This window comes from Myodes glareolus, chromosome 17 (assembly GCF_982192425.1).
Source record: "Myodes glareolus chromosome 17, mMyoGla1.1, whole genome shotgun sequence".
Lineage (NCBI taxonomy): Eukaryota > Metazoa > Chordata > Mammalia > Rodentia > Cricetidae > Myodes > Myodes glareolus.
The window spans coordinates 6,593,099-6,618,170 of NC_142042.1; the positions used below are offsets into that span (position 1 = coordinate 6,593,099).

At 45.1% G+C, this 25,072-nt stretch overlaps 2 protein-coding genes across 5 annotated transcripts in view; one reads left to right on the forward strand and one right to left on the reverse strand.

The window, feature by feature from the left end:
* Positions 1-1,330, reverse strand: part of Usp33 (ubiquitin specific peptidase 33) — a 46,292-nt gene extending 44,962 nt beyond the window's left edge. For 2 of the 3 annotated variants that reach the window (XM_085677527.2, XM_085677525.2), the window contains exon 1: positions 1,182-1,330. The gene's annotated coding sequence lies outside the window, so the exon portion shown is untranslated. The remainder of the gene's footprint in view (positions 1-1,181) is intronic. The other variant, XM_085677526.2, reaches the window with a different exon arrangement.
* A 4,987-nt stretch (positions 1,331-6,317) lies between these two features.
* Miga1 (mitoguardin 1) overlaps positions 6,318-25,072 on the forward strand; it is a 55,507-nt gene continuing 36,752 nt past the window's right edge. Inside the window, exons 1-9 of one of the 2 annotated variants that reach the window (XM_048453559.3) lie at positions 6,395-6,436; positions 6,963-7,211; positions 10,019-10,130; positions 10,230-10,344; positions 13,117-13,294; positions 15,598-15,734; positions 17,647-17,773; positions 19,809-19,942; positions 21,069-21,192. In XM_048453559.3, the coding sequence (XP_048309516.1) occupies positions 10,246-10,344; positions 13,117-13,294; positions 15,598-15,734; positions 17,647-17,773; positions 19,809-19,942; positions 21,069-21,192 (799 nt within the window). In that variant the 5' untranslated portion in view covers positions 6,395-6,436; positions 6,963-7,211; positions 10,019-10,130; positions 10,230-10,245. Of the gene's footprint in view, positions 6,437-6,962; positions 7,212-10,018; positions 10,131-10,229; positions 10,345-13,116; positions 13,295-15,597; positions 15,735-17,646; positions 17,774-19,808; positions 19,943-21,068; positions 21,193-25,072 lie in introns of both variants that reach the window. The other variant, XM_048453560.2, reaches the window with a different exon arrangement.

Below are 25,072 nucleotides of genomic sequence, written 5' to 3' on the forward strand. Positions count from 1 at the left end.
ATGGCAGGTCAAATGTATTATTGTAGGACTTTTTTTTTTGAAGTGTTTTTTTTTTCTTATCTTGCCAAAGCAAATGAAATAGCAAGACTGCCAGCACAGTGTAAGTCACTAAAGAGAAGTAACATTATCCAACGGTAAGATTTTTGTGTTTCCCTCTGAATATTAACAGTATGAATTCACTACTGCCATTCAGGCTCTTAAAATCACCAGACTGCCTGTTGCCATCGTCTGACTCGCTCTGACCTCTCCCATGTACAACTATGCCCTCTCAAAGGCAGACGGAAGGAGGAGAAACGGTCCCATTCTTTCATCTGCTTGCATTTGAAATAGGGGCTACTGTAGCCAAGACTAATCTGGACACCCTTTTCTTCCTTTGCCTCCCAAATGCTGGTATCTCCAGGTCTGAGCTATCTAGCCTGGCTCTCATTATTTTTGGTAACAGGGTTTTCTTAAAGCAAAAAAAAAAAAACAACAACAAAAAACAAAACAAAAACAAAAACAAAAACAAAAAAAACACATCAGACGAAAAGAATATTTGATTTGGTGGCAATACACTTAGAATCCCAGCAACTTGGAGGTTGGAGGCCAGACAGACCTGTCTCGAAAATAAGAAAGGAAAAAGAAAAGAAAAAAGAAAGAAAGAATACTTAGAATTCTATATTAATCACTAAGTCTCGAGACCTTTGGTAAAATGTATCCTCAATTTAGAATCTGCTCCAGCCAGGATGTCAGCCCCTGTCTCCATTTTGCAGGCCTAATACTGATTCCAAGAGAATGTAAACCCTAACTAACAATCTTTAGGTGGAGTGCAAAATCCCTAAGACAATCAGACTCGTTGCCTAACAGGCCAACATTATGAATTTCCCAACGAACAGCATTCTGTATTTGAGAAACATTTAAGCACTTAGGGAACGCACACGGTGGAAATGAGACCCGAACAAAAGCTGCGGACCGACAGACGCTAGGACTGGACTCGACCCAAACGTAGCGTCGGCCGAAGACACGGCACCGGGACGATGACACCTCGGTTTTCCCCTCCGAAGCAATGAATAACGGGGCGGCGCGCACAGGTCGTGTCCCCCAACCCCGGTCGCTGTCCAAGGAGCCGCCCGGCCGGGCCGCGCGCGGGTGCGAGCCACAGCCCAGGCGCGCCCGCTCGCCCGCCCTCCCGCCGCGCTCACCTCCGCCGCCGCCCGCCGCCCGAGCGCTCCTCCTCGCAGCCCGGCGCGCTCGGCTCTGCAGGGCCGCAAAACGGCTCGCAGCGCAGCCCGCGGGATCCCGGCCGCAGCCCGACGCTTCCCTCGGCAGCCGCCGCTCCTTCCGGTGTCTCCGCGGCCGCAGCGGGCGTCTGGGGGCGGGGCCTGGCGGAGGGCACACCCCGGGGCGGAGCCTCGCGTCTTGCTTGACTTCCCCGTCAGGTCTGCGCTTGCCTGGGGCCTTGCAAGGGAACCGCAGCTGACCTGTCTGCTACCTTGACTATTTCCCGGTTTCATTCGTAGTCTCCCACCCGCTGCAGTCACAAGACAACTTGCCAAGGTCTCGTCGCGGTGCGTTGCAGTCTGCAGCACGGAAAACCACTGAAAGGTCTCAGGGTTGCAATCTGAGCTCCTATAAATTCTGCACTTGATAGGCTGGGGCAGGAGGATTACCATGACTTCCAGGCTAGCCTGTGCTACCGTGTGAGGTTTTAAATATATATATATATGTACGTATATACATATATATACGTACATATATATATATTTCCTACCTCAATTATATATATATTATATATATATATATATATATATATATATATTTCCTACCTCAATTCAACTCCAGTCCTGACCCTTATTTGTCTTCTAGCTTCTTCAAGACCTACATTCTCTGGGAGCAATTGCGTTTCTCTTTTCCACATAGACAAAGAAGAAATTAATCTCTACCATTTTCCACTAGGTCAAAGGCAAGATCAAATAAAATATTTATTGAAACCTTGGAATCTTCTCGGTGCTGAGAGGACTGGAGAAAAAAAATAAACAAAAAAAAACCCCTTCTAATTGTGAGTCTGTTACAATTGATTTAACAAATGTGAATAAAAACTGCTAAGCTGAAAAAGTTTGTCAGCTAGGCATGGTGGTGCACCCCCTACAGACCCAGCACTTGGGGGGCGGGGAGCAGGATTGTGAGTTCCAGGTCAGCCTGGATTACAGAGTGATAAGTGTTTATCTGATTATCTCCAACGGTTTGGTCTCTACGTGGGAGGACGCATCCAAGTGTTGTGCAAGGTGTACCGGCCCCATCAGAAGCAGGTTACTAACACGGGGGCTTCGCTTATTCTTCTGGTGGAGGTGTAGGACATTAACCTTGAAACCACATTCTTTGTGGGGCCTGACACGGAGGAGACGCTTCATGCCGCTGTACTCTAATTTCATCTGATTGCGAATATTGATTCTTTGCTTTCATCGATATCTGAATTAATATTTTCAATTTTCACTGGATGACTTTTCCCAGGGAGTCCATTCCTAGTCACCCAGATAGAACAACCAGCAGACCAAATAAATGTTTCCATCCACATTCAACCAGGTGAGCCAATGAATTTAATTGGGGCTATTCAAGCATGGACCGCTTAAAGGGCAGCTGCCCCAACCATGAGTATCTCCTATGCCTCTAGTAATTGTTAACCACGTGTATATCCTCAGAGATGGGAGGGGCTACATGAGCCTGGATGACCGCCCCTCCCTCTCTGGGCAAATGCTAATGAATCCCATCTGGCGAAGGTGTTTTGCTGCTAACCACAGATTCTCTGATGACCTGCCCAGAGGACAAAGTACCGTACTGTGCATATTCACTACATACAAGGATTTGGGGAGGGGGTTGTTTTGTTTTGTTTTGGTGATGATTTTTTAATTGATTTATTTATATGGTCATTTTGTCTACATATATGTCTGTGCATCATCTGCCTATGTGGTGCCCCAGGAGTCCAGGAGAAGGTGTCAGATTCCTCCAGACTGGAGTTACAGATGGTTGTCAGTCGTCCTGTGAGTGCTAGAAACTGAACCCAACCCCTCTAGAAGGGCAGCCCGGGTTTGCAACTGCTGAACCATCTCTCCAGCCTGGTATTTTGTTTTCAAGACAGACCCTTGTTACATAGCCTAGACTGGCCTTGACCTCTTGGTCCTCCTGCCTCTCCATCTTGATTTCTGAGAGTCTGGGTGGAAGAATTATTTGACTTGTGAATTCAAGCGTCTGGTCTATGGCACAGGAAAGCTGTGGTAGTGGTGGGAGTGTGATCTGGCTGCTTGCATAACAGTAGACGTCAGGAGACAGAGAAAAAGAATTTTACATTTTTATTTATTAATATTGTGTATGTACACAGCGTATGTTTTCCATGTTGAACAGCTTATAAACCCCCTTTAGCTCCGGCCATGAAAATTGACAGCCTTTGACACCAAGAGTATACACACACACACACACACACACACACACACACACAGTGTACATACACACACACACACGTGCACATACGCATACATGCATACACACAGAGGACCTGAATTAGCTTCCGAGCATCTGTAATTCCAATTCTAAGAGATTTGGTGACCTTTTCTGGCCTCCTTGGGTTTCTATACACATGTGGTACACACAAACTCAACACGCACACATATATGTACATCTGCCGTGGGATGTTTGTACACTATATGAAGATGTACTGCTGTGATTGGTGTAATAAAGGCTGAACATAGCCAGGTGGTGGTGGCGCATGCCTTTAGTCCTAGCACTCGGGTGGGACTTCTGGGCAGAGAGAGAGAGAACGCTAGGAAGACAAAACCACAGTCTACAGTCTATAGAATGGGTAAAGATCTTCACCAATACCACATCAGACAGAGGTCTGATCTCCAAAATATACAAAAAACTCAAGAAAGTGGACATCAAAAGAACAAATAATCCGATTTTAAAAAATGGGGTGCAGACCTAAACAGAGAACTCTCAACAGAGGAATCTAAAATGGTTGAAAGACACTTAAGGAAATGCTCAGCATCCTTAGCCATCAGAGAAATGCAAGTCAAAACAACTTCGTACACCTGTAAGAATGACCAAGATCAAAAACACTGATGACAACTTATGCTGGAGAGGTTGTGGGGAAAAGGGAACACTTCTGCATTGTTAGTGGGAATGCAAGCTGGTACAACCCCTTTGGATGTCAGTGTGGCGATTTCTCAGAAAATTAGGAAACAACCTACCTCAAGACCCAGCAATACCACTTTTGGGTATGGTGGGGAACCTCCTTCAGCCAATGACCTTTAAGAGGCTGGACCAGGTTAGGGTGTGACCTTTTGGGTACCCAGAGAAAACTGTCAATCTGCCCACCTCTCATTCTCTTGTTCCCACATTATACACCTTGAAGCTGGACTTCTTGTTCCTGTTCTGTGAGTTTCCCCCTTACAAGAAAGAATAATAACTGGATTCTTTAGGAGTTGCCTTGGGATTATTCAATTTGTGTCTTCATCCCCTTTTATGCATTCAGCTACATGGGTATATACCCAAAGGATGCTCAATTGCCCCACAAGGACATGTGTTCAACCATGTTCATAGCAGCTTTGTTTGTCATAGCCAGAACCTGGAAACAACTTAAATGCTCCTTGACCGAAGAATGGATAAGGAAAATGTGGTACATTTACACAATGGAGCAGAAGGAAAAAAAAAATGACATCTTGAAATTTGCGGTCAAATGGATGGACCTAGAAAACATATATTGAGTGAGGTAACCCAGACCCAGAAAGACAAATATCATATGTACTCACTCATTAGTGGCTTTTAGACATAAAGCAAAGAAAACCCAGCTTACAGTTCACAATCCCAGAGAACCTAGACAACAATGAGGACCCTAAGAAAGACATACATGGATCTACATGGGAAGTAGAAAGACAAGATCTTCTGAGTAAACTAGGAGAATGGGGATCATGAGAAAGGGTAGAAGGGGATAGAAGAGGAAGGGAGGGGAGCAGAAAAATATATATTAATAAAAACAATAAAAAGCCATGCAGACATATACTTAGATAAATAATATGTATTTTTAAAAACCAATAAAAAAAGAGATGTGCCCCCAGCAAAATCTCATCTCCAGAAATTCTTGCTTTGAGATTGTTTCAGCGTTTTAGTACATTCCTTCAAGCTCCAGGTTACCCATCACCTTGCTCAGTAGCTAAGGCTGTCTGTGGGGTTACCTGTGTATGTGTGTGTGTGTGCGCGCGGGGGGGGGGGCTTCCAGAGTGCTGTGGGGTTACGTGTGTGTGTGTGTGTGTGTGTGTGTGTGTGTGTGTGTGTGTGTGCGCGCGGGGGGGGGGGGTTCCAGAGTGCTGTCAGGACAGGCCAGCCACTCATCAGTTGTTTAGACAGGTGTGACTGCTGCTCTGAAGAGAGACGATTTATTTGACATGTTCGTATGTGTACCACCTGTGTGCAGGTGACCACCGAAGCCAGAAGAGAGCATCCTATGCCCACGGAACTGGAGTTATGGGCAGTTGTGAGCTGCACAAGAGACAAGAGCTCTTAATTGTCCCTCCTGCCCCCCTAATGTTTGATTTTTAATCCTCAATCTAATTAATTCTTAACTTCATTTCTATTCTTAGGTTACCTGATTTGGTGGAGATTTTAAAAAGTGGGTTTTTTTGTTTGTTTGTTTTGTTTGTTTTGGTTTTGGTTTTGGTTTTGCTACAGGTTATCTCTGTGTAGCCCTGGTTGTCCTGGAACTCGCTTTGTAGAAGACCAGGCTGGCCTCAAACTCAGACATCTGCCTGCCTCTACCTCCCAAGTGCTGGGATTAAAGGTGTGTGGCACCACTGCCCAGCAGCCGTAGAGAAATTAAGTTAATAATAAATACATCATTTATATAGGTCCATTTGCCATGCCTGTAACCTCACTCACTTGAGACCTCGGGGTCTGTGACAGAAGGTGCATGGTTGGTTATGGGAGGGTTTATATCCATTGAATAGCCTCATGTACGCACAGCACAAACTACCACGGACCTACATTCCCAGCCCAGAAATTCTTAATTTGGGATCTACGATGGGCTTCTGGGGCTCAAAAAAGTGTGCATGTGTGTCCGCGCACACGCGTGCTGTGTGCCTATTATATTTTCTTTAATCCTGAGTGGCCATGACCGTTTTTACAGAGAAAAGCTTCATAGTTTTAACCAGACTGACCAAATGGCCCTATGCTCCTTAAAGGTTCCCAGCTCCCATGCTCCCTATTGACAGGTGTCCAAAGCTTTGCAATTCCGCGTAGAGCCCACTGCCCTGAACAAATATGGCGGGAGCGGCCTCGCACGTAGCCCCTCACGCAGCCCGCCTGGGCCCTCCACTTTCCCCACCTTTGCGGCCTGACCCCGGAAGGACTCCGCCTCCCACAGCCCGAGGCTGCTCCGTGCGGTCTGTGGCTAGGGGCGGACGAGAAGCAGGTGCGGGCGAGCGCTGGGCTGGCGGAGGGGGGCGAGCGCGCTTGTGGGAGGAGCGGGGTGGAGGTCTGGGTGCGGAGATGATGGGGTGTGGAGTTCGGGGTGCGGAGAGAGCTGGGCAAGTGCGGGGTGCGGAGAGCGGGATGGAGAGATCCGGGTGCGGAGAAAGCAGGGCAAGTGCGGGGCGGAGATCCGGGATGGGGAAATTCAGGGTGCGGAGAGAGCAGGGCAAGTGCGGGGCGGAGGTCGGCGTGCGGAGATCCGAGATGGGGAAATTCAGGGTACGGATATGATGGGGTGGGGAAAGAGCAGGGCAAGTGCGGGGCGGAGACCGGGGTGGGGAGAGACCAAGGCAAATGCAGGGTGAGGAGATCTGGGGTGCAGAGAGCGCTGGCCTCTGGACCTTGAGCTGCCTGGGTGATTTGGGGCACCTGCAGAGAAGCCGTGGCCCACTGACTAAAATTGCCGAGTGCGTACTCTACCTGGAACGCCCCAGACATTTTGTTTTATTATTTTTATTTTTATTCAGACAGCGCCCCACCCTGTTGCCCACCAGACTGGTCTGGAACTCACTGTGAAAACGACACCAGGCTCCCGCTGGTGGAAATCCTCCTGCCTCTGCTTCCAAAGTGATGGGATTACAGATGTGACCACTAGCGAGCGGTCTTGAGTTAAAACAGACCTCACAGGCTGCTCTTGTCATTAGGTTATTGTCAGTAACGATTTTTACCGCATTGAAAACATCATCTCAGATGACCAGAGGAGTGGGTGCACACGTGTAAGTAATCTCACCTCAGCACTTGGGAGGTGGAGGCAGAAGGATCAGAAATTCAAAGTCATTTTTCCCTACTACTGAATTGCGAGGCCTGCCTGGCCTCCACGGGACCCTGCCCCCCACTCCCGGGGGTGGTGGTGGAAAGAGAGACAGACACAGACAGACTATTCCTCCTCAGACTTAAGTTGTGTAGATTTTATGCTTAATGTCAAACTGGCTCAGTAATCTAGCTTTACTTCTTGCTTAGAGAGCCAGAGCTGTGGAGTCGAATTTTAGAATGTTTAAAATGAAAACTCGGTTGATGACATTTTCTAACAGGCTGGTGTTTGGAATGGAATGAACGAAGTAATTTTTAGTGATGTTTTAAGATTTCTTTTACAAATTTGAGTAGTCATGAAACTGCTCCCATGTTTATTTTAATTATACTTCAGTGATCAACTGAAATGCCTGCTTTTGAAGTTTTTCAGTTAGTAATGATTGCATTTGGATTCAGCTTCCTTGGTGATTTTCCGCTTTCCTTGGGGAAATGAAATGAGATATCTAAAATTTGAAAAGAAAGCTTTGTCAAGATTTTTGAGCAAAGTACTGCAGCAAATTCAAATAAGCGTTTTTGTCACCAGACAGTGGGTTTTTTTTTTTAGTCCCCTGAAGTGTATGGTGTTTTGCTTGCAGGCAGGCGTCTCGGCTCTAGGCACATGCAGTTTCCGTGGAGTCCAGAAGAGGGCGTGGGATTCCCTGGGACTAGAGTTAGAAATAGCTTGAGTCACTTGTCTGTACTGAGAACCAGCCGCGGCCCTCTGGAAGAACAGCCAGTGGTCTTGGCTGCTGGGCATCTCTTAAGTACGGTTGTGAACTGATTTGTACTTTATAAATGCACTTGCTGTGAGCAACTAGGTGCACTAGCAACACCAGTGAGCTGTAGCCAGACTCTAGACCAGTGGTTCTCAGCCTGTGGGTCGTGACCCCTTCCTGGGGTTAAACAACCCTTTCACAGGGGTCACCTGAGACCCCCCGGAAAACACAGAGATTTACATTTTGATACATAACAGCATTAAAATTGCAGCTCTGTAGGAACAATGAAAATAATTCTGTGGCCAGGGTCACCACCACGTGAGGAACTGTGTTAATGGGTTGCTCAAACCATGGCTTTCCCCAGCATTTGTGGGAGGAAGTGGAAGCCTGTAGGCGTGGATGTGAGCACGGTGCCGAGAATCGCCGTCCTTGGTTGATTTTTCATCTCGGTTCCTGGAGTCGGGTTCTCTCAGTCAGACCCAGAACCATGTACAGCTAGTCTTGTTAGCAAGTCTGAGCTAAGCATCCCTGGTCTCTGAATTGGAAGCTAGAACCACAGGCAATGCTCTGAACCCACTCAGAGTTTACGTGGGTTCTCTGGAACTTGGGGTCCCCGCGTGCGTCACATTCTAATCTGGGCTCTCCAAGCGATTCCTTTTTACCTGTTGAACTCTTTGTAGTGGACGTAGAGGCCAGTACCTGTTCTCCGTTCTTTAGAGGCAGAGTGCCTCAGCTGAGCTCAGCCAGCCTGGGGAACAGCGACACCTCATTCCTATCAAAATACGTAAGCACACACGTAATAGAATTTGTTCTTGCTTTCTGAGACAGGGTTTTTCCATGTGCCCTGGAGCTCATTCTATAGACCAAACTGGCCTCGAACTCATAGATCCGCCTGCCTCTGCCTCCTGCGTGCTGGGATTAATGGGGTGCCACCACTGGTCAGTTCAATATCTGACTTTTGGTGTCAAGAATGCCAACTGCTGGTGAGATGGCTTAGCAGGTTAAGGAACTTGCCAAAAAGCTTGACTACCTAAGTCTGATCCCTGGGACCCACGTGGTATAAGGAAAGACCACAAGTGGCCCTGAGATACCCACGTCTGCATACAATAAATAATCATTTATTATATGTTATGTAGTATAGTAGTATATACATGACAGTTGTTGAATATTGTTTAAATGAAACAATGTGAGAATAAGTTCAGGCCAACTACTGAACTCTGAGTTTCCTTCCCATGCCCAAGAGCGTATTCTGGATTCCAGACAGCACCCCATGCACACTTATGTGAAGGAAATCAAAAAGAGTTAGATTTTAGTTACTCAAATAGATAAACTTTAACCAGAAAGAGAACCTAGAGTAGTGTTGCTCAACCTGTGGGTCGTGACCCCACTGTAGTGTCAAATAACCATTGTGTGGCATTGCCTAAGGCCATCAGAAAATACAGTATTTACATTACTGTTATAACAGTAGAAAAATGACATTTGTGTAGTAGCAACAAAAACAATTTTGTGGTTGGAGTCTCCACAGTAGGAAGAACTGTGCCAAAGGGTCACAGCACTGGGAAGGGTGAGGACCCCTGCTCCAGAACATGCAATTCTCCCCACGCACTCTCCTCTCCCTGTAATTGTTTTAGGTTAATATGCAGAGCAAAGGCTTTTTGACTCAGGGAATCTCCATACATATATATGTAGCGTGTTCTCATTCACTCTGCTCACTGGTAGAAACTTGTTTTCTAAGGGAAACGTTTGACTTGAAGGTGAGGATTAAATCTACTGCATTTTCATCACTGTTAGTGTTTTGGTCAAGACCAAGTATGAATAGCACATGCTCTCCTTTGCTGTTTTGGTAACTGATAAAGGCGGTTTTAGCTCCATTGCAATATCATGCATGCATAATTGCAAAACTGACAGAGTTTAAATGTTTTTATTATTTTTAGTTATTGATGCTCTGTGGGCACCAGAGAACAACTTACCAGAGTCGGTTCTCTAATTTTACCAGAGTTTAACTTTTTTTGGGACAGAGCCTTATTATGTATCTCTGCCTGCCCTGGAATTCGCCATGTAGACCACACTGACCTCAAACCCAAGGAGATCTATCTGTCTGCCTCTCCCTCCCAAGAACTGGAGTCAAAGGTATGAACCACAACACCACACCTGGAAAGAATTTAACTTTGTATCTTTCATCGATTAGAAGCCCCAATGGCTGACGAATGTCTGTTTCGTTGAACCCAGATCAGGCAGAGGAGTCATGTCCGAAGAAACAGTCAGAGAATCACAATTCTCCTTGAAGACGGCCGCACTGAGAGTGTTCGACCTCCCTGTGTCTTGGTACTATTCTCTCTCCCAGGTAAACACTGAAGTGGACTGAATTTGAATAGCATGTTAATATTGCTCAGTGGAATTTGTTTGTGGCATTTGTTTCCCTTGAGGCTGTTCGGTGGTACTGAGGACTTGAACCCAGAGTTTGCTGCGCAGGCAGACAGCCACTGAGCGACCCTCCCAGCCCCAGAGGATGTCACACAGCATAGTAAAATGCTAAAGCAGTTAATGCTGATTTTAAACATTTTTGTGTTTATGTATATGTGTATATACATATTTCATAGTATATTATATATTTTATGTATAAATCTTATATTTTATGTAAATATAGACATTTCATTAAAATAGATTTTATATATATATACTGTATTAGTTTTAAGTTTTCCTTTCTTAGCCGGGCAGTGGTGGCACACGTCTTTAATACCATCCAGCAATTGGGAGGCAGAGGCAGGCAGATCTCTGTGAGTTCAAGACCAGCCTGGTTTAAAAGAGCTAGTTCCAGGACAGCCAAGGCTGTTACACAGAGAAACCCTGTCTTGAAAAACCAAAATAATAATAATAAAAATAATAATGTTATAATAAGTTTTCCGTTCTTATCCAGGTGTGGTGACTACACCTTTAACCCCCGTCGTCGTTGTCGTCTTCTTCTTCTTCTTCTTCTCCTCCTCCTCCTCCTCCTCCTCCTCCTCCTCCTCCTCCTCCTTCATGACTGCTGTGTTTTACGGAGCATATCTTCAAGATTTGTCCACATTGTAGCAGATAATGGAATTTCTTCTTAATATGGAATCAATATTCCATTGTACAGACACACAAATCTTTGTTTGTCTTTTCATCTGTCTGTGCACCACTTGGGTTGCTTCTGTAGCTTAGCCATCTTGAACATTGCTTCTGTGATCCCAGATGTCTGAGTTCTCTGAAAGATCGCTTTTAGCCGTCACGGGGCCACACCCTGTGATCTCGGCTCCAGAGGGCTGCGAGATGTCTCAGTTCAAGTATGAAGACCCAGATTTGATGCCCAGAATTCACATTAAAAATCAGGCAAGCAGAAAAGTCAGGCACAGTGGGGACCCACTGTTGTCTAGTCTTGGGGAGCCTGGTGCTAAGCGCCAGCCCATCCATCTGTCCAGATGAGTGAGCGCCAGGGTCAGTGTGGACAGTGGTTTGTGAAGATCAGGCATTTATTCTTTTCATTTTGTGGGGAGCTGCCATCCATAGTAGGTACGCGGGTTTCCATCCCCACAGCCCTGCTAGTGATGCCTGCTTGTTTCCCCGTGTGGCCATCCTACAGGTCTTTCCACTCGTTCTCTGGGTTATATTCTGTTGTTAGGATCTTTTAGTCTAATTCAGAAATATTTTTACTTTATGTGTATGGGTGTTTAGCCTGTGTATATGTCTGGGCATTGTGTATATGCCATGGTCCATAGAGACCAGGAGGAGGCATTGGCTCCAAGTTGTGCAGAACCCAGACAGTAGGATCCTAAAAATATTTTTTAGCTAACTTATGAGTAAAATCACTTATTCTTGTGGTATTTAGAAATAAGTTAACTTTTTTTTTTTTTTGTTTTTCAAGACAGGGTTTCTCTATAGCTTTGGAGGCTGGCTGTCCTGGAACTAGTTCTTGTAGACGAGGCTGGCCTCGAACTCACAGAGATCCACCTGCCTCTGCCTCCCGAGTGCTGGGATTAAAGGCGTGCGCCACCACCGCCCAGCTATAACTTAACTTCTGTTTGCCTAAAATTCCAGATATGGTTTTTAAAAATGAGCTCAGCTTTAAAGTCTTTCTGTACTTAAACATCTTGCTAATTGTTCATATAGAAGATTAAGGCAGTGGTGGTGCATACCTCTGATCCCAGTACCTGAGAGGCAGAGACAGGCTGATCTCTGAGTTCAAGGCCAGCCTGGTCTACAGAGTTCCAGGACAGCCAGAGCTACACAGAAGAGCCCTCTCCCCCACATAAAGAAGACTCGGTTGCATAGATTAATCATCACTTTGTCAAGAAATGTTCACAGGGTTGAATTATTCTACATATCTACTGACTTTGAAATAATAATGTGCATTTCAAACTTAGATAACTTCAGAGCAGTGAGTAACAGAGTGTTAAACCAGACTGGCTGGGATACATAGACTCTTCACAATGTTTATAGACAATCTAATTTTAGGGATTTTTTGTTTTTGTGTTTTTGGAGTGGGGGTTCAAGACAATGGTTTCACTGTGCAGCCCTGACTGTTCTGGAACTAGCTCTGTAGACCAGGCTGGCCTCAAACTCAGAGATCTGCCTGTCTCTGCCTCCTTAGTGCTGGGATTAAAGGCTAGTTATTTTTTTTCTTTTTAACAAAACCTCAAACATCCTATTTTGCCAATAAAAACTCGGGAGCCAGATGCTGGGGTGAAAGCCTGCTGGCTCAGCGAGGCAGAGAAAAGCACCCCCTGACCTTCCTCCTATGCCATCTCAAACAAGTCTCCAACTCAAAGTTCCTCTCTTCTACTTCCTGTGCCCCTCTATCCATCCTCCTGACTCCCTCTCTCTATGGTTTTTCATAATAATCTTATGTTCACTTCCTGTCAACTGGTTGCTTGCTTCTCCTCTTGACCTATGGTTGACTTTATTTAATCCTGTTTACAATATTCAAGCAGAAAGCTCTTGGATTAGATATGTGCTAGGGCTGGCCCATACCACAACTAGAAACAGGTTTTTCCAGTAAATAACGCAATCTCAGGGCTCACAGTGTCATCAAATCTCCTGCAACAGCTAATTTTAGTGAAAAACTATGAGATTTTTTTTTTCCAATCTTTTCCAGATCAAATTCTCCCCAGTAGCTAAAAAGTTGTTTGCGGTGACTGCTGTGAGCGCTATATCTGTAATCTTTTTTGCCCATCACTTTAAAAGAAGACGTGGAAAAAAGAAAGGAAAAGTACTCCCGTGGGAACCAGAGCACCTCATACTTGAACAGACGAAACGAGCAGCGTCGGACAAAGGTTTGTAGAAATTTCCAGATTAAATCTGTGGAGCAGGAGACACTATGTGTCACAGCCGGAGCACCGGTCTGTAGGATGAGAAAGCACAGGGGAGAAAGACAGATGTGTTAAAGCCACAGGGTCCTGCTTCACCGCAGTCGTGGCGGACATTCTCTGTTACACGTCTGTACATCTACATATAAGAATACTGACTTAAAATCTGATACTCTGATACGTGTCACAGGGTGGTGGAGGCGCATGCCTTTAATCCTAGCTTTTGGGAGGCAGAGGCAGGCGGATCTCTGAGTTCAAGGCCAGCCTGGTCTACAGAGTGAGTTCTAGGACAGCAAGAACTTTGGTGCCACATAAAGGAACCTGGTCTTGAAAAACAAAACTAAATAAAGCAAAAACTACATGTCAACAAATCATATAGTAAAATAAAGTGTGAGAGGCAGGAGAGATGGCTCGTCCGTAGAGCTTGAGAGCCCGCCTCACAGAACTGAGTTCCATCCTCAGCATCCAATCTGGCAGCTTCGGAAGTTTGACACCACTGGCCTCTGAACACCTCACTCGTGTGCACATATCCACATGCGGATACATACACACATAACTTAATAAACATTTTTTTAAAAAACTGTAAAACTATGATACTACATTCACAACCTGTCTTCCAAGAATTTGATAACATGTTGAGACTATCATTTTAAGTCAGTCGTGTATGCTGTCATTTGTAAAACAGTAATCATTGCATTTATACAAATATACTACTATAATTGATCTCTGTTACCTTTATGGTATTTGTGATCAGAGTCTTTTGTAGCCCCAGCTAGCCTTGACTTGACTATGTTGTAGTCAGACTTTTCTGTCCCACCAACCATTCCCCAAATAACCACAAGGAGACTTAACAATTATAAGTGCTCCCATAGCTTAGGCTGTTTTTAGCTAGGTTTATAACCTAAATGAACCCATTTCCGTTAATCTGTGTGCTGCCCCAGGCTCATTTACCTCCTCTATGTCCTTCCCATCCTGCTCACTCTGGGTCTCATGCCGCCTCCTCTGACTCCTCAGACCCTGCCCTTCTTCCCAGCATTCTCTCTGCCCAGAAAATCCTGCCTAGCTATTGGTCAGGCAGCTCTTTGTTAACCAATCAGAGTAATGCATATTCACAGCGAGCAAAAGGAGCGTTCCACAGCACTGACTGTGAACTTCTGATCCTCATGGCTGTACATATCCGGGGTGCTGGGATTCTATAGGTCTGCGGCACTTTGCCCAGCTTGTTCTGCATGCCTTTGTCTATTTCCTTATCATCAAAAGTTGTAGAAGAGTTGCAAACCCTTAAAGGATTTGTGTTGTTTTTCATAAGAGATATGGCACATACTGTGGAATTGTAGCAATGAGAACAGTTCCCTGGGGCAGACGAGATGGCTCAGCTGGTAAGGGCGCTGCTGCAAGCCTGGCAGCCTGCGGTTTATCCTCAGGACCCGTGCGGTGGGAAGAAGACGACTCTCAAAAGTTGTCCTCTGACCCCCACATGCTCATGTAGCACACGGGCCCACATACACACAACATGAATAGGAATGTAATGATAATAATCCCTCGACAGGAGAGATTTCTCAGCAGTTTAGTGTTTCATATATTTTATGGCTTCTTGCTTTATTAATTGGCACACATGATGGATCACCATTGGTTATTTACTGAGATTTTATTAGGTCTCAGGCAAGCACTGTATTCAGCATTTTATTGAATTTTTGTAGCAGTCCTATGAATGACAACTACAGTTGCATGTTGTTCTCATTTATGTATTTAAAACACTTCCATATGAAGAAGGTACCAAGGTCACATAACATATGTGTACTGGGATTTGAAACCAGAACAGTCTGAGCTGTTGTGCCGAGAGACACTAGACCGGTATATACTCCGCAGATGAGTGTACAAGCAGGTGGCGGGGTGTCAGCCGTGCACAAAACCAAACACGTTTAAAGAGAAGCTGGAATTCAGGGGAAGAGTGCTTATATTTTATACTGACTATTTTTGGGGCTGTTGCCAATATTTCTACACCGATTACAGAAAGTTATTCAAAACTGTCCTGAACAGTTAGCTGAACGTTTTACTCTGTTATTAAATCTGGTATTGTATGTATAATACACTACATTAGAAATGTATATTTTAAAAACGTTGAATATTTAATAATTTATGTGCTTGAGTAAAATGTGTTTTTAAAAAAATAGGGTGCTTTCTGAACAGATATAACTTAAAATTTTTCCTTATTGTTGGAAATTGTTGGAATTGCTGATGCTTTTGGTCTTGGTATGTTTGTTTACCAGGTTCAAGTTGTTCCAGCAGTAGACAGAATTTGACCTTGTCACTGAGTTCTACCAAGGACAAAGGATCTCAGTCCTGTAACTACGCTAATGGAGGACTTTTCAGCAAATACTCGGATTCTGCCCAGAGCCTAGCCTCTGTAAGAAAAACATGCTTTCTTCTTCTTCTTATGTTTGTTTAAATATCTCTTACTAGCCTAAGTATTACGATCTGCTGCTCTCAAGAGACAATCTAGTCACGTCTGTTTCCTTTGCTGCTGGCGCACAGTTTCACTGAATGGGTGATACGGTCCATTTGGTCCTTTGGGAATAGCTTTGATTCAGAAGCAGTGCAGGCATCCTTGTGCCGGACTAGATGTGGTGGCTCATGCCTGTAACTCCAGCACTTGAGTAAGAGGGTCTTCTTGTGTTTCTGAGCTCGCCCTGTACTTTCGGGCTCAAGTCATTTGTTGCCTCAGCCTCCTGAGTAGCTAGACTGCTGCGTCAGAGAGTGTCACTCTGCCCAGGAAAAGGCCTGTGACAGAGCAGGAACAGCTAGACTTGAGACCTGCAGACGTGCAGTTCCGAGAGCTGAACAGCTGTGGCCTCCTCAGCCGTGGGCGTTTCTCAAGTGAGTGTTAAAGCGGCCTCTTAGAAGTAGCTCCAGGGACTTCACTCATCCCTGCACTTGCTCAGCCGACCTACCGTTCTGCAAAAAAAACTTAGATCAGAGCCATGACACAGAAGACAAGAGGGTTTAGGTCTACAAAACCTGAGAAGTGGTGGCAAGGGAGCTGAGAGGAGGACTCAGAAGTGAAGAGGGTGTCCTGAGAAACTCACCTGTAACTCCAGCCCTAGAGGACCTGACATGGCCTCCTGACTTCCTTGGGCACATAACCCCACACAGGCACACGTGCATATACATAATTAAGAGTAAAAAATTTGAAAAAAAATGAAATCTAAAGTTGTGGCAAGAGATGCTTTAGAAATGATGGAATGGAAGGATCGATGGACTTGAAGGAGGAACTGTCACTGGGCAGGATGCTGAACTCATCCTGTGAGCTTGTGATGTCAGCAGAGAAGCAGGCGGAGTCACCAAAGGCACATAGAGATTTGCATTTTGATTTCTTTCCAGAGAACAGAGCTAAACTTAGGGAGTGGGGTCATTTGCATGCAGTGACTGGCCTGGCTGGCACAGTAGGTTTTCCTAGAGAAGGAAGGGGCGTGAGCAGTGACCATGCCCGTCTACATAGGACTCAGCAATGTCTGGACTCCCAAAAGACGGTAAAGGGGTGTCAGTACTGATTTATGTTCAAGATATTAAATATTGTTCTTTTTGTATATTTTTTAACAGCAGGGTCAGAGTAGTTAAGAGTCACATGAGTACTAAATTTGAGTATATTCAGAATTATTTCTTCAGATGAAACTTACCTAAACCATAATTATAAAACATATGTAAATAATTTGTAAATATCTTAGCAGGCTTGGCATGTCCCTAAGGATAATGTTTACCTAGCATGCCTGAAACATGCCTGAAACTCTGGGCTCTTCCTTAGCACTGTATAAAAACCAGGTATAGTGGCTCACACCTGTAATCCCAGCATTTGGGAGGTATAGGCAGAAGGATGAAACATTCAAAGTCATTGGTGGCTATATAGGAGACCGTGTATGTGTGTATGTATGCGCTCCGGCACGTGTGCAAGTGTGTGCATGATGATTCACTTTCTTTGATCTTTATTTCAGATCCAGAGTGTGTGTGTGTGTGTGTGTGTGTGTGTGTGTGTGTGTGTGTGTGTGTGTTTGCTCGTTCATGGGCGAGTGTGTGTGATGATCCACTTCCCTTGGTCTCCATTTCAGGTCCAGAGTGTGTGTGTGTGTGTGTGTGTGTGTGTGTGTGTGTGTGTTTGCTCGTTCACGGGCGAGTGTGTGTGATGATCCACTTCCCTTGGTCTCCATTTCAGGTCCAGAGTGTGTGTGTGTGTGTGTGTGTGTGTGTGTGTGTGTGTGTGTGTGTGTTTGCTCGTTCACGGGCGAGTGTGTGTGATGATCCACTTCCCTTGGTCTTCATTTCAGGTCCAGAGTGTCAACTCCTGCCATAGCTGTGCTTGTGGGAACTCTAACTCGTGGGACAAAGCAGACGAGGATGACATGAAGCTTGTCAACATCCCGGTGACCACCCCAGAGAACTTGTACTTGATGGGTGGGTACAGAACCCCAGAGCTCTAGGTACTGCCCTCAGCTTCCATCTGAAGGTGGGGGCTGGAGAGGCGCTCGGTGGCCAAGAGCAGGGATGGCCTTTTAGTGTCCTGGTTTGATCCCCAGCATTGTTGGGCGGGGGGAACAAAACCAAAGACAGTGATTTCCTCTAAGAGAATCAACTGTAATTTTAAAATGACCCATGTCTGTTGAATCCGTGCTATATAACACCACCAGCTGTATTAGTTTATTGAGGGTAATATAATAAATTACCATAAACACAGAGACTTAGAAAAAAAAAAACAACAATTCACTCAGGGTTCTGAAGCCAGAAGTCCAAAATCATTATTACTGAGATGAAATCAAGGTGTCAATTCAGTCACATTTCTTTCTAGTTGAAATTTTATCTACCAATTCCAGTTCCCACTCTCTCCCCTCTTTCTGCTTCCTCCACCTTCATCCCCACCCCATCCACTCCTCAGAGAGGGTAAGGCTTCCCATGGTGAGTTAACAAAGTCTAGCACATTGCTTTGAGGCAAGACCAAGGCTCTCTCCACTACATCCAGGCTGAGCAAGGTCTCCCTCTAAAGAGAATGGGTTCCAAAAACCCAGTTCAAGCAGTAGGGATAAATCCTGGTGCCACTGCCAGTGGCCCCACAGTCTGCCCCAGCCATACAACTGTCACCCACATTCAGAGGGACAAGTTTGAGTCTATGCTGCTTCCCCCACTGTCACATTTCTTTGGGAGACCTGTGAGAGAATTTGGTTCTTTCTTCTCCCAGTGTCTCATGGCTCCCATCATTCCTTGGGGTTGTAACATCACTCTTTTACATGGCTCTCCACATCACACTCTCGTTGGTGTGTCCCATCTGCCCAAACCCCTCCGTTGTACTTGTGATTTGATTTACCATGTATTCTAAAGCAGCCTCTCGAGGACACCCTGATCTTAGCCACATCTCCAAAGACCCTTCCTTATGAGAGAACCCAGGTTCCAGAAGCAAAGACCTGATGTGTTGGGGTGCCTTCACTCAGCCTCATATGCTAACCTGTTCTAATCTTTTGACTCTCAACTAGGGTCGGCCTCAGGACCTGATTTATTTAGTCTCTTTTGTCTGGATGTCAGTGTGTCCTTTATCCAGAAAAACCACCAAGTAGGAAAAAAAACACATATTTAATAGCTGAGTAGCCCTCTTGACTTCACAAGCATGAATGACTTGGAAGCTGACTGAGTGTTGGGGACCAGCTGCTCCTGATGTGGACCGGGTCCTTCAGCCTGCTTCTCTCCTCATGCCAAGCTGTGTTCCCTTCAGTAGAGGTTCATGCTAGATAGCAGCTGTGCCCAAAAATGCGCACATGGTTTGGCCTTCAAGCAGGGAAGGGACTGACTGGGCAGAAAGGGGTTGGTTCACTTCCGAATATTTTCCCACTCTTGGAAACAGCCAGGCTGCATCTGCTCTCCTGTTCTTGTCATAGCTACTTCTGGGAAGAACTGAGCCAGGCCATGGGGCCATTACTTGAACCTCTGGTTTATTACATCTTGTTATTGTTTGAGACAGGGTCTCAATATGAACCTCTGGCTGTCCTGGAACTCATCCACCTGCCTCTACCTCCCAAGTCCTGGGCTTAAAGGCGTGTCCCACTACACCATGCTAGTTCATTATGAATTAATTCAGCCTCACAAAAGTTCTCACGACATGGCCAAAGAGTAACAGGTCTTCCATCAGCATGTAAGGTCAATAGCCCTTTGCACAGTTCCCAACAGAGTCCTTTTCTCTCTGGAAACTCAGGAGGCTGCGTCCATTGGCTGCATTTCTGTCTGCATTCTTCCACGCTTCCTCCAGAATGGACCATTAAGCTCTCCTCACAGCATCTGAGGGCATCTTTAGCCTGTAGCTGTAAACAGATTCCTCCTCAAGCCTACAAACAACAGCGATAATCACTCCCTGTAGCTGGCTTTCCTTCCAGTTTCTGTTTTTGATGTTACATGTTAAGGAAACATGATTTTCCCCATTTACAGTCATTCCGCTCTTAATTCTTAGGTATGGAATTGTTTGAAGAGGCGTTGCGTCGATGGGAACAAGCGCTGACCTTCCGCAGTAGACAGGCAGAAGAGGAGGCCTGTGGCTCTGTTAAGCTGGGAGCCGGAGATGCCATTGCTGAAGAAAGCGTGGACGTAAGGACATTCTGCTTCCGGTTCTCAGAAGGGCTTCTTTTCGGGCAGTTAATACACGTTCTTTGCTTTCCCAAATTGGGACTACATGGGAGACTTTGGGGGTTTGTTTTGTTTTGATTTGAAAGAGGGTCTCCCTATGTAGCCCCTGCCGGCTTAGGACTCTTAGTAGACCAGGCTGATCTGAAACACCCGGCTTGTCTGCCACTGCTTCCCCAGGCCTGGGGTTGTGCTCAGCATGAGGGGCTTCTCGCTGAGCATTTCTATCCAAGCTTTTAAGCACTTTTGGTTTTTTTTTTTTTTTAAGATTTATTTATTTATTTATTGTGTATACAACATTCTCCCTCCATGTATGCCCCCACACCAGAGGAGGGCGCCAGATCTCATTACAGATGGTTGTGAGCCACCACGTGGTTGCTGGGAATTGAACTCAGGACCTCTGGAAGAGTAGCCAGTGCTCTTAACCACTGAGCCATCTCTCCAGCCCTCGCACTTTTGGTTTTTTAAAAATTGTTTCATTATTTTATATGGATAAGTTTTTTCCTGCATGTATGAATGTGTACCATGAGTGTGCCTGCTGCCTGCAGAGGTCAGAAGAGGGTGTTGCGTCTTCTGGGACTAGAGTAGCAAACTCTACTGGTGGTGAGCTGCCATGCAGGTGCTGGAAGCAAAGCCAGGCAGGGCAGGTCCTCTGCAGGAGCACCATGTGCTCTTAGTGCTGAGCCCACTCTCCAGCTCAGGATGGGCAGAAGCAGCAGACACAATTGATTTCTATTGTTTTTCTAATACAGAGGTTGAACTCAGTCTTTATTGATCATTTCAAATTGGAATGGATTGCAGAATCAGAAGCCCGGGACAAGGGCCCCTAAATCTAAGTTAGCAAATGCTCTAGGCAATTCTATATGATCAAGTCTGAAAATGCTTAGTCTACTTAAATGATCAGCAGGACCCAGATCAGCAGTTCTTCCTCTCTATTACAAAAAAAAAATAGATATGTCTGAAATTTTATGATCCCAGCACCAGCTCTATCTACACACAAGTTTCTCATTAGAAGGCAGGTTTCTGTGTCCGGATTGTTAACATTGAGTGTCACAGTTACCATGTTCCTGTGATTCTTCTGTCCTCATAGGATATAATTAGCACGGAATTCATCCACAAACTTGAAGCTCTGCTGCAGAGGGCCTATCGTCTGCAGGAGGAGTTTGAAGCGACCCTTGGAGGGTCTGACCCTAACTCCCTTGCAAATGATACAGGTAAGGTAGAGGTTTTTGTGGATTTCTGAAGCCTGTGGGTTTTTCTTTTATATAATGAAATCATTTGCTGAAGCATCTTATGTATTAAGCATTAAGTGAGAAATATCTTATGAAATATCCAAGGAGAAAAAGTGTCCGCTGTAGCCCTAGCTGGCCAGAACTCATAAACCAGGCTGGTCTGGAGCTCAGAAGTGCTGAGAGTAAGAGGTTTTGTGAATGAATTTTTGAAGAAAGGAATGATTTAACGTTGTTTCTTTCTGTAAATTCCTCTTAAGCTTGAAATATGGGAAGGAAGAGGGGGTTGGAGCAGCAGAGATAGCCTAGTGGTTAAGAATACTTGTTGCTTTTGCAGAGAACTCAGGTTTCATTCTGAGCACCTACACAGTGCTTTTGGGATAGTTGTTGTTGATCTCTCCCAAACAATTACTACAAGCTCTTTGCCAGGGTTCACTGTCTTCCCATAATTTGAGAATTTCATCATTAGTAAAAGGTATTATAATTTCTGCTGGGTCTATTCCTGCTAATTGATGAAATTTCAATTTTCCTTTTAGAAATAACTCAGACACCTTTTCCACATAAGTTTTTAATTTTTTACTCAGTTTATGTGGTAAAAAGATCCATTCTAAGATAATATTTAAAATTCCTGTAGGGAAATACTTGGAGGGAAACATCACCAGAATACAGCTAAGATTCACATGTGCCTTGTGTAATTTCTCTTTAATGAAAGTCAATTCTCTCTTAGCTTCAGCTGATAATTCCCTGGAACTATTTAAATCTTTGTCCCCATCAAAGGTTTTGTTTAAATTAATCAGGTCATCAGGTTTAACCCAAGAGTGGACCGTAGCTGGGAAGTGTCTCCTAGCAATGTTTGGAAGTCATTAAGAGACTGCAATTGATCTCTCCTAATTTGTGCCTTTTGAGGTCTGATTTTCTGTAAAATTATAACCTAAGTAATAGGATCTCCTCTTTGTGGCCCATGGTCAAATACAGCTGAGGCTAACTGAAGCTAGTCATGTGGAGTGACCTTATTTCTTGAAGCCCATGTTTTCACCAACCGCCTCACGTATTGTGAATGCATGCCATAAGCAACTGCGGCTTCCTTAACATCTTTTGGATCTTTCATACGTATAGGTTCCCAATTTCACACGTGTAGGCTCCCAATTTCACACGTGTAGGCTCCCAATTACATTCAGTGTATCCTTTGGGTATTGAGTATTTGCTGGCTTTTGAGAGGTAGTGACAGGATAAGTAGCTAACACTCCTGGTCAGTCCTCTCTTACTATGTGCTGGTGCTGGTGATGCTGAGTCTTTACTCCCGTCCTTTCCCTGCACCTCCTCTCCTTGTTACCAGCTCTGACCAGTTCCTCAGTCCATTCACATCTTTCTGTCACTGTCTTTTGTAAAGTCTGAATCTCTTGACCTGTGAATATTTATAATGATTTCATCAAATCAATTGATTTCTGGTTCTTATTCTGCACATGTGATTCCAGGTTTTTAAGTTTTTCCATTAATGGCATCTTCTTACCCTTAGATATTGTTTGGATGGCGTGCAGATTGCCTTCCAGGAGGGATGTTCTGTCTGCTGGCTTATCATAACTTTTTTTTTAACAGATTTTGACTGTCAGTTTCAACAGTATGAATCCTCTTAGATAACCTCTCAGGACCATTTTGTAAGGCTTCATAACGCATTGACATGGGTTGAAATTTGCCTGTCAAATTATAGTTACCACTTTCAATGGTATGCATTCTTTCTGCTAACTTCTCATTACCAGTCTGCAAAAACTGTATCATTTCTAAAAGTTTCTCATTCTGGACTCTGTTATCAAACCATTTCTTTAAGGATATAGTATAAAGAACCAAACTAAAAGCTGTTATGGCTAAGAATGTTTATGTCCCAGGTAGGTCATACAGCTCTTCCAGGAACCCATCCATAGCAGGAATGAAAGGTTGTTAAATTCCTGGACGCTGATATTGCCTGCAGTTGTCTTGGGGCTGGTTTACAAATTGCAATCTAAGATCAGATGACTTACCTCTGTTACAAGTTGTTATTGAGGTTTTAAGGTGTAAGGATGCTGGTCAGCAGGTGTCAGAGTTGTACCACCAAAGCAGTCCAGGGCCACTGCGGGTCACAGTTGCTGCAGGAAACCAAGCCAAGCTGTGTGCAGCAGCATGAGCACAGGTGGATTGGTGGGGCAGGGGAGGGGGAGCACACGTGGCCACCCAGGCAAATGAGCAAGGGGGAGCACACGTGGCCACACAGGCAAATCAGCGAGGGGGGAACACACATGGCCGCCCAGGCAAATGAGAGAGGGGGGAAGCACACGTGGCCACACAGGCAAATCAGTGAGGGGAAGCACACGTGGCCACACAGGCAAACCAGTGAGGGGGGAACACACATGGCCACCCAGGCAAATGAGAGAGTGGGGAGCACACGTGGCCACACAAGCAAACCAGTGAGGGGAGAGCACACTTGGCCACACAGGCAAACCAGCAAGGGGAGAACACACGTGGCCACACAGGCAAACCAGCAAGGGGAACACATGTGGCCACACAGGCAAACCAGCAAGGGGAAACACGCGTGGCCACACAGGCAAACCAGCAAGAGGGGCACAGTTGCGGCCAGAGGAGGGGTGCAGTGGCGGGGCAGCAGGAGCGGTAGTTCAGCTGCATGGGAGTGGGGCTCAGGCCACATGGACACCAAAACGTAGGAGTATTAAAGAGGTCCACAACAGCCCAGAATGGAGTATGATAAAGGTTTATTTATTTGGGGGTAAAACTCACAGTAAGGGTAGAGATTCGCAGTCCTCTGTGGACGCGGGAAGCTGGGAGCAATCCAGCAACAAAAGGATCTGTGCACACTTTTCGTCTGTACCTCAGACCATGCCCACAATGGGCCGGCATCTAAAAGCTATTAGGTGAAGGAGTTCCTACAACAAAATTATGTTACGTGTTTTTTTTTGTTTAAATTATTATTGTTGTTATTTATGCTTTTGGGGGGACGTAGCTCTGGCTGTCCTGGAACTCACTATTTAGATCAGGCTGGCCAGGAATTCAGAGAGATCAGCCTGCCTCTGTTCTCAAGTGCTGGGGGAAATTTTTTTGAGTAATTTAGGTCATGACCTGATTGTATCTTATCTATAGTCCTAACTACTTTAGTACGCTGAGGCAGGAGGATTGCTTGAGCCTATGGTAACCACCTTGATGCTAATTATCTTGTGCTAAGGTGTTTGCTGAGTACTTCATGTTGAGCACACTTTCTTCTCGGAGTCAAGCACCATTCTCAGTGAAAATCATGTTATTACTCATAACAAGGACCCCAGCACTCAGGAGGCTGAGGCAGGACCATGACGTCAAGGCCAGCTGGCCACTGCTGGTTTCTAGAAAGGACTGGAATAGTAGTAAGAGCCCATCTTTTTTTGTTTGTTTGCTTGTTTTGTTTTGGTTTTTGGTTTTTTGAGACAGAATTTCTCTGTGTAATAGCCTTGACTGTCCTGACTTGTAGACCAGGCTAGCCTGGTAAAACTCACGGAGATTTACCTGCCCCTGCCTCTCTAATGCTGAGATTAAAGGTATGCGCTACCACCACCCGGCTGGCTGTAAGAGCCTATCTTATAACGAACTGAAATAAGAAGGACCCTAATAAAGCCCAGGTGAGAAAATAAATAAATATATTAAGCCAGATATGGTAGTGCATACCTTTAATCTTAGTTCTCAAGGAGGCAGAGGTGGACAGATACCTGAATTTTTAGGCTAGCCTGATCTACATAGCAAGTTCTAGCCAGCTGGAAGACAACATAAGACCCTATCTCAAGCAACAACAGTAAAACCTTAAGTCAGATTTTTTTTTTTATAATAACTTGTCTTTCACTAAGAATATATT